At 39.6% G+C, this 10,007-nt stretch overlaps 1 protein-coding gene across 2 annotated transcripts in view; it reads right to left on the minus strand.

The window, feature by feature from the left end:
- The window catches only part of slc6a13 (solute carrier family 6 member 13), a 74,457-nt gene that overhangs the window by 39,451 nt on the left and 24,999 nt on the right, over window positions 1-10,007 (minus strand). For both annotated transcript variants that reach the window (XR_009816098.1, XM_061969427.1), the window contains exons 4-5: window positions 1,786-1,926; window positions 1,630-1,711 (exon numbers count right to left, since the gene is read on the minus strand). Coding sequence is in view for 1 of the 2 variants with exons in the window: in XM_061969427.1 (XP_061825411.1) it covers window positions 1,630-1,711; window positions 1,786-1,926 (223 nt within the window). In the remaining variant the exon portion in view is untranslated. The remainder of the gene's footprint in view (window positions 1-1,629; window positions 1,712-1,785; window positions 1,927-10,007) is intronic.

Consider the following 10,007-nt stretch of genomic DNA (forward strand, 5'->3'; position numbering starts at 1 on the left):
AAAAATAATCCATAAAGTCAAAATCGCTTATGCACAAGCGCATGCACAAACCAAGTAATAAATAAAATGCTGTCAGTCTTCTCACCAGTTATTGATAACCACCAAACTGTCAACTGTCAGTTTAGCATCTTTGTTTTCTACCTGTCAACTGTCAGTTTAGCATCTTTGTTTTCTACCTGTCAACTGTCAGTTTAGCATCTTTGTTTTCTACCTGTCAACTGTCAGTTTAGCATCTTTGTTTTCTACCTGTCAACTGTCAGTTTAGCATCTTTGCTTTCTACCTGTCAACTGTCAGTTTAGCATCTTTGTTTTCTACCTGTCAACTGTCAGTTTAGCATCTTTGTTTTCTACCTGTCAACTGTCAGTTTAGCATCTTTGTTTTCTAACTGTCAACCGTCAGTTTAGCATCTTTGTTTTCTACCTGTCAACTGTCAGTTTAGCATCTTTGTTTTCTACCTGTCAACTGTCAGTTTAGCATCTTTGTTTTCTACCTGTCAACTGTCAGTTTAGCATCTTTGTTGTCTACCTGTCAACTGTCAGTTTAGCATCTTTGTTTTCCCCCTGTCAACTGTCAGTTTAACATCTTTGTTTTCTACCTGTCAACTGTCAGTTTAGCATCTTTGTTTTCTAACTGTCAACCGTCAGTTTAGCATCTTTGTTTTCTACCTGTCAACTGTCAGTTTAGCATCTTTGTTTTCTACCTGTCAACTGTCAGTTTAGCATTTTTGTTTTCTACCTGTCAACTGTCAGTTCAGCATCTTTGTTGTCTACCTGTCAACTGTCAGTTTAGCATCTTTGTTTTCCACCTGTCAACTGTCAGTTTAACATCTTTGTTTTCTACCTGTCAACTGTCAGTTTAGAATCTTAGTTTTCTACCTGTCAACTGTCAGTTTAGCATCTTTGCTTTCTACCTGTCAACTGTCAGTTTAGCATCTTTGTTTTCTACCTGTCAACTGTCAGTTTAGCATCTTTGCTTTCTACCTGTCAACTGTCAGTTTAGCATCTTTGTTTTCTACCTGTCAACTGTCAGTTTAACATCTTTGTTTTGTACCTGTCAACTGTCAGTTTAGCATCTTTGTTTCTACCTGTCAACTGTCAGTTTAACATCTTTGTTTTGTACCTGTCAACTGTCAGTTTAGCATCTTTGTTTTCTACCTGTCAACTGTCAGTTTAGCATCTTTGTTTTCCACCTGTCAACTGTCAGTTTAGCATCTTTGTTTTCTACCTGTCAACTGTCAGTTTAACATCTTTGTTTTGTACCTGTCAACTGTCAGTTTAGCATCTTTGTTTCTACCTGTCAACTGTCAGTTTAGGCTGCTCGCCGGCTCCTCATCACCACTTCAAGATGGCGGCCCAATTTCTCGCGTCACAGCAGCCAATGCTGCGTCTACTTATAACATGTCTATAATAACCACCACCTTGCATAATAGAAACAAACAGAAGGACTCTAAATAATCCACATGGTGAAAACTCAAGGTAATTATTAATAACCACCACTTTGCACAAGAAAACTGAATGGAATCCAAAGAATGCAGACGAGGTGTCACATAATAATTGTATAGGCGGTCATGGCACAATAGACACAAACTCAACAATAATTGAATAAGTGAGGAATGGAAGCGGACTTACTCCCAGAACTCAATGACCGGCGAGGTGGCGTTCTCGTCGGGAGCCACGGAGCCGTTGCCCCTCTGAAACGTCACGCAGGAAGCTTGAAAAGTGGAAGCATGCAAAGGTCACGGCGGGATCCAAAGTGGACCGTGGGGAAAAAAAAGCCTAGCTCACCTGTGTTCCAGCTGTTGTTGCAGGAGGCCCAGGGCAGGTCCCAGGTGAAGGAGTTGGACAGGTAGAAGAGGGCCCAGGCTAACACCACGATGTAGTAGACGTTCAGCAGGGCCACGATCACCTGGGTGGCATAACCCACACCTGGCACAAGTACACACCTTTCATTGGCTGGATAATGAGTGAGGAATGTCCGCTATGTTCCGTGTTATTCCCAACCTGAATAAACACAACCTCTCTATTTGTACAAATATTAAAATCAGACTGTTTTTTCCTTTATTTATTTGTATTATCATTTTCTCTTCCCTCCCCCAATTGTATTTTTCTTTTTTTTGTTGATTTTTTAATGTCATTTTAAGGGAGAGGTGTTTAGTTAGTGTCCACTATAAAAAAGCTGAACCTTTTTGAAGCTCTCGGTAAAGCATATTGTATTAAAAAGTGGAAGTATAGATAATTATACATATTTCTCGGCTGTTTGACACTTTACACATGTTTACTTTTTTGTTTCTGTTTCTTGTAAAACGTTACCGAGTGTACCTGTTAACTGTCAGTTTAGCATCTTTGTTTTCTAGCTGTCAACTGTCAGTTTAGCATCTTTGTTTTCTAGCTGTCAACTGTCAGTTTAGCATCTTTGTTTTCTAGCTGTCGACTGTCAGTTTAGCATCTTTGTTTTCCACCTGTCAACTGTCAGTTTAGCATCTTTGTTTTCTAACTGTCAGTTTAGCATCTTTGTTTTCTACCTGTCAACTGTCAGTTTAGCATCTTTGTTTTCTAGCTGTCGACTGTCAGTTTAGCATCTTTGTTTTCCACCTGTCAACTGTCAGTTTAGCATCTTTGTTTTCTAACTGTCAGTTTAGCATCTTTGTTTTCTACCTGTCAACTGTCAGTTTAGCATCTTTGTTTTCTACCTCTCAACTGTCAGTTCAGCATCTTTGTTTTCTACTTGTCAACTGTCAGTTTAGCATCTTTGTTTTCTACCTGTCAACTGTCAGTTTAGCATCTTTGTTTTCGACCTGTCAACTGTCAGTTTAGCATCTTTGTTTTCTACCTCTCAACTGTCAGTTCAGCATCTTTGTTTTCTACTTGTCAACTGTCAGTTTAGCATCTTTGTTTTCTACCTGTCAACTGTCAGTTTAGCATCTTTGTTGTCTACCTGTCAACTGTCAGTTTAGCATCTTTGTTTTCTACCTGTCAACTGTCAGTTTAGCCTCTTTGTTTTCTACCTGTCAACTGTCAGTTTAGCCTCTTTGTTTTCTACCTGTCAACTGTCAGTTTAGCATCTTTGTTTTCTAACTGTCAGTTTAGCATCTTTGTTTTCTACCTGTCAACTGTCAGTTTAGCATCTTTGTTTTCTAGCTGTCGACTGTCAGTTTAGCATCTTTGTTTTCCACCTGTCAACTGTCAGTTTAGCATCTTTGTTTTCTAACTGTCAGTTTAGCATCTTTGTTTTCTACCTGTCAACTGTCAGTTTAGCATCTTTGTTTTCTACCTGTCAACTGTCAGTTTAGCATCTTTGTTTTCTACCTGTCAACTGTCAGTTTAGCCTCTTTGTTTTCTACCTGTCAACTGTCAGTTTAGCCTCTTTGTTTTCTACCTGTCAACTGTCAGTTTAGCCTCTTTGTTTTCTAGCTGTCAACTGTCAGTTTAGCAACTTTGTTTTCTAGCTGTCAACTGTCAGTTTAGCATCTTTGTTTTCCAGCTGTCAACTGTCAGTTTAGCATCTTTGTTTTCTACCTGTCAACTGTCAGTTCAGCATCTTTGTTTTCTACCTGTCAACTGTCAGTTTAGCATCTTTGTTTTCTACCTGTCAACTGTCAGTTTAGCATCTTTGTTTTCTACCTGTCAACTGTCAGTTTAGCATATTTGTTGTCTACCTGTCAACTGTCAGTTTAGCATCTTTGTTTTCTACCTGTCAACTGTCAGTTTAGCATCTTTGTTTTCTACCTGTCAACTGTCAGTTTAGCATATTTGTTGTCTACCTGTCAACTGTCAGTTTAGCATCTTTGTTTTCTAGCTGTCAACTGTCAGTTTAGCATCTTTGTTTTCCACCTGTCAACTGTCAGTTTAGCATCTTTGTTTTCTAACTGTCAGTTTAGCATCTTTGTTTTCTACCTGTCAACTGTCAGTTCAGCATCTTTGTTTTCTACTTGTCAACTGTCAGTTTAGCATCTTTGTTTTCTACCTGTCAACTGTCAGTTTAGCATCTTTGTTTTCTACCTGTCAACTGTCAGTTTAGCATATTTGTTGTCTACCTGTCAACTGTCAGTTTAGCATCTTTGTTTTCCACCTGTCAACTGTCAGTTTAGCATCTTTGTTTTCTACCTGTCAACTGTCAGTTTAGCATCTTTGTTTTCTACCTGTCAACTGTCAGTTTAGCATCTTTGTTTTCTACCTGTCAACTGTCAGTTTATCATCTTTGTTTTCCACCTGTCAACTGTCAGTTTAGCATCTTTGTTTTCTACCTGTCAACTGTCAGTTTAGCATCTTTGTTTTCTACCTGTCAACTGTCAGTTTAGCATCTTTGTTGTCTACCTGTCAACTGTCAGTTTAGCATCTTTGTTGTCTACCTGTCAACTGTCAGTTTAGCATCTTTGTTTTCCACCTGTCAACTGTCAGTTTAGCATCTTTGTTTTCTACCTGTCAACTGTCAGTTTAGCATCTTTGTTTTCTAACTGTCAGTTTAGCATCTTTGTTTTCTACCTGTCAACTGTCAGTTTAGCATCTTTGTTTTCTACCTGTCAACTGTCAGTTAGCATCTTGGTTGTCTACCTGTCAACTGTCAGTTTAGCATCTTTGTTTTCTACCTGTCAAATGTCAGTTTAGCATCTTTGTTTTCTACCTGTCAACTGTCAGTTTAGCATATTTGTTGTCTACCTGTCAACTGTCAGTTTAGCATCTTTGTTTTCCACCTGTCAACTGTCAGTTTAGCATCTTTGTTTTCTACCTGTCAACTGTCAGTTTAGCATCTTTGTTTTCTACCTGTCAACTGTCAGTTTAGCATCTTTGTTTTCTACCTGTCAACTGTCAGTTTAGCATCTTTGTTTTCCACCTGTCAACTGTCAGTTTAGCATCTTTGTTTTCTACCTGTCAACTGTCAGTTTAGCATCTTTGTTTTCTAGCTGTCAACTGTCAGTTTAGCATCTTTGTTTTCTACCTGTCAACTGTCAGTTTAGCATCTTTGTTTTCTACCTGTCAACTGTCAGTTTAGCATCTTTGTTTTCCACCTGTCAACTGTCAGTTTAACATCTTTGTTTTCTACCTGTCAACTGTCAGTTTAGCATCTTTGTTGTCTACCTGTCAACTGTCAGTTTAGCATCTTTGTTTTCTACCTGTCAACTGTCAGTTTAGCATCTTTGTTTTCTACCTGTCAACTGTCAGTTTAGCATCTTTGTTTTCTACCTGTCAACTGTCAGTTTAGCATCTTTGTTTTCTACCTGTCAACTGTCAGTTTAGCATCTTTGTTTTCTACCTGTCAACTGTCAGTTTAGCATCTTTGTTTTCCACCTGTCAACTGTCAGTTTAGCATCTTTGTTTTCTACCTGTCAACTGTCAGTTTAGCATCTTTGTTTTCTAGCTGTCAACTGTCAGTTTAGCATCTTTGTTTTCTACCTGTCAACTGTCAGTTTAGCATCTTTGTTTTCTACCTGTCAACTGTCAGTTTAGCATCTTTGTTTTCCACCTGTCAACTGTCAGTTTAACATCTTTGTTTTCTACCTGTCAACTGTCAGTTTAGCATCTTTGTTGTCTACCTGTCAACTGTCAGTTTAGCATCTTTGTTTTCTACCTGTCAACTGTCAGTTTAGCATCTTTGTTTTCTACCTGTCAACTGTCAGTTTAGCCTCTTTGTTTTCTACCTGTCAACTGTCAGTTTAGCATCTTTGTTTTCGACCTGTCAACTGTCAGTTTAGCATCTTTGTTTGCTACCTGTCAACTGTCATTTTAACATTTTTGTTTTTGTTTCCAACACAAACTACACATGCCATACTTGCCAACCCTCCCGGATTTTCCGGGAGACTCCCGAAATTCAGCGCCTCTCCCGAAAACCTCCCGGGACAAATTTTCTCCCGAAAATCTCCCGAAATTCAGGCGGAGCTGGAGGCCACGCCCCCCTCACGTCCGCTTTCCCACAATATAAACAGCGTGCCTGCCCAAACACGTTATAACTGTAGAATGACGGAGGGCGAGTTTTTGGTTTCTTATGTGGGTTCATTATTAGGCAGTTTCATTAACGTCCTCCCAGCGCGGCAACAACACACAACAACAGCATGTTTTATTCTACCGTAAAGCAGTTTGTCTGCCGTAAACAGCAATGTTGTTGTAATATATTGAGTTGGAGGCAATAACCCGGCGAGGTGATGAAGTACGTCTCTTTACTGTAGACTTCAGAACAGACTCAACACACTTGACGTCAGGTGCGCAACACCACGTAAATCGTTGGCCAACCAAAAAGTAACCCCAGTACGCTATAGCCAACATTCACCAGGAGATGGCAACAGACAAACATAGATCACTCTATTACATTATTCCCCTTTTAGAAATGTATAGAAGTTACTCAAAATAAATAAACAACCCAACCAAAAAATGCAGCAGCTCAATTAAAAAACTGTACTTAAGCCACATTTGTTTTTGTTTTTGGGAACCTGCGAAAGGGTGTTCAGCATGGTTAGAAAAATAGTGACAGAGAATAGAACAAGGATGGACAATTCAACTCTTAACTCAACAATGAGTAGATGAGTGTTATGTGTGTGTATATGTGTAAATAAATGAACACTGAAATTCAAGCATTTCTTTTATTTATATATATAAATATATATATATATATATATATATATATATATATATATATATATATATATATATATATCTATCCATCCATCCATCCATTTCCTACCGCTTATTCCCTTTGGGATCGCGGGGGTCGCTGGAGCCTATCTCAGCTACAATCGGGCGGAAGGCGGGGTACACCCTGGACAAGTCGCCACCTCATCGCAGGGCCAACACAGATAGACAGACAACATTCACACTCACATCCACACACTAGGGCCAATTTAGTGTTGCCAATCAACTTATAAAAATAGTGACAGAGAATAGAACTCGGACGGACAATTCAACCCTTAACTCAACAATGAGTAGATGAGTGTTATGTGTGTGTATATGTGTAAATAAATGAACACTGAAATTCAAGCATTTATTTTATTTATATATAAATATATATATATATATATATATATATATATATATATATATATATATATATATATATATATATATATATATATATTAAAATAAATATATATATAGCTAGAATTCACTGAAAGTCAAGTATTTCTTATATATATATATATATATATATATATATATATATATATATATATATATATATATATATATATATATATATATATGTATATATATATATATATATATATATATATATATATATTAAAATACATATATATATAGCTAGAATTCACTGAAAGTCAAGTATTTCTTATATATATATATATATATATATGAAATACTTGACTTGGTGAATTCTAGCTGTAAATATACCCCTCCCCTCGTAGCCACGCCCCCGACCACGCCCCCCCACCCCCACCTCCCGAAATCGGAGGTCTCAAGGTTGGCAAGTATGACACATACACTATATTGCCAAAAGTATTTGGCCACCTGCCTTGACTCACATATGAAGTTGAAGTGCCATCCCATTCCTAACCCATAGGGTTCAATATGACACTTTTTGCAGCTATTACAGCTTCAACTCTTCTGGGAGGGCTGTCCACAAGGTTGCTGAGTGTGTTTATAGTAATTTTCCACCATTCTTCCAAAAGCGCATTGGTGAGGTCCCACACTGAAGTCCTGGCTCTCAGTCTCCGTTCTAATTCATCCCAAAGGTGTTCTATCGGATTCAGGTCAGGACTCTGTGCAGGCCAGTCAAGTTCATCCACACCCAGACTCTGTCATCCATGTCTTTATGGACCTTGCTTTGTGCAGTCATGTTGGGAGAGGAAGTGGCCCGCTCCAAACTGTTCCCACAAGGTTGGGAGCATGGAATTGTCCAAAATGTTTTGGTATCCTGGAGCATTTAAAGTTCCTTTCACTGGAACTAAGGGGCCAAGCCCAACTCCTGAAAAACAACCCCACACCATAATTCCTCCTCCACCAAATTTCACACATGCAGTCCGAAATGTAGCGTTCTTTTAGCAATCTCCAAACCCAGACTGGTCCATCAGATTGCCAGATGGAAAAGTGTGATTCATCAGTCCAGAGAAGGCGTCTCCACTGCTTTAGAGTCCAGTGGTGATGTCCTTTACACCACTGCATCCCACGCTTTGCATTGGACTTGGTGATGTATGGCTTAGATGCAACTGCTCGGCCTTGGAAACCCATTCCATGAAGCTCTCTGCGTACTGTACGTGGGCTAATTGGAAGGTCACATGAAGTGTGGAGCTCTGTAGCAACTGACTGTGCAGAAAGTCTTTGCACTATGCTGACCTCTCTGTCAGTTTACGTGGCCTACCACTTGGTGGCTGAGTTGCTGTTGTTCCCAAACTCTTCACTTTTCTTATATTAAAGTTGACTTTGGAATATTTAGGAGCGAGGAAATTTCACGACTGGTTTGTTGCCTACTGAAAGCGACCCATTCTTTCACAAATGTTTGTAGAAACAGTCTCCATGCTTAAGTGCTTGATTTGATACACCGGGCCAAGTCATTAGGACACCTGATTCTCAACATTTGGATGGGTGGCCAAATACTTTTTGGCAATATAGTGTATAATCAATAACTCTGCTTTACTGATTGTCATTATCTCAGAATGAGCTGGCGCGTGTGAGTGACAGGAAGAAAAAACCGCTGTAATTGATGGAATACAGGTAAAAGCCAGTAAATTAGAATATTTTGAAAAACTTGATTTATTTCAGTAATTGCATTCAAAAGGTGTAACTTGTACATTATATTTATTCATTGCACACAGACTGATGCATTCAAATGTTTATTTCATTTAATTTTGATGATTTGAAGTGGCAACAAATGAAAATCCAAAATTCCGTGTGTCACAAAATTAGAATATTACTTAAGGCTAATACAAAAAAGGGATTTTTAGAAATGTTGGCCAACTGAAAAGTATGACAATGAAAAATATGAGCATGTACAATACTCAATACTTGGTTGGAGCTCCTTTTGCCTCAATTACTGCGTTAATGCGGCGTGGCATGGAGTCGATGAGTTTCTGGCACTGCTCAGGTGTTATGAGAGCCCAGGTTGCTCTGATAGTGGCCTTCAACTCTTCTGCGTTTTTGGGTCTGGCATTCTGCATCTTCCTTTTCACAATACCCCACAGATTTTCTATGGGGCTAAGGTCAGGGGAGTTGGCGGGCCAATTTAGAACAGAAATACCATGGTCCGTAAACCAGGCACGGGTAGATTTTGCGCTGTGTGCAGGCGCCAAGTCCTGTTGGAACTTGAAATCTCCATCTCCATAGAGCAGGTCAGCAGCAGGAAGCATGAAGTGCTCTAAAACTTGCTGGTAGACGGCTGCGTTGACCCTGGATCTCAGGAAACAGAGTGGACCGACACCAGCAGATGACATGGCACCCCAAACCATCACTGATGGTGGAAACTTTACACTAGACTTCAGGCAACGTGGATCCTGTGACTCTCCTGTCTTCCTCCAGACTCTGGGACCTCGATTTCCAAAGGAAATGCAAAATTTGCTTTCGTCAGAAAACATGACTTTGGACCACTCAGCAGCAGTCCAGCTCTTTTTTTCCTTAGCCCAGGTGAGACGCTTTTCGCGCTGTTTCTTGGTCAACAGTGGCTTGACACGAGGTATGCGGCAGTTGAAACCCATGTCTTTCAAGCGTCTCTTGGTGGTGGATCTTGAAGCACTGACTCCAGCAGCTGTCCACTCCTTCTGAATCTCCCCCACATTTTTGAATGGTTTTTTTTTCACAATCTTGACCAGGGCGCGGTGATCCCTATCGCTTGTACACTTTTTCTGACCACAGTTTTTCCTTCCCTTTGCCTCTCCATTAATGTGTTTGGACACAGAGCTCTGAGAACAGCCAGCCTCTTCAGCAATAACCTTTTGTGTCTTTCCCTCCTTGTGCAATGTGTCGATGGTTGCCTTTTGGACAGCTGTCAAATCTGAAGTCTTCCCCATGTTTGTGTAGGCTTCAGAACTGGACTGAGAGACCATTTAAAGCCCTTTGCAGGTGTTTTGAGT

The sequence above is a fragment of the Nerophis lumbriciformis genome, linkage group LG10 (genome assembly GCF_033978685.3).
Source record: "Nerophis lumbriciformis linkage group LG10, RoL_Nlum_v2.1, whole genome shotgun sequence".
Lineage (NCBI taxonomy): Eukaryota > Metazoa > Chordata > Actinopteri > Syngnathiformes > Syngnathidae > Nerophis > Nerophis lumbriciformis.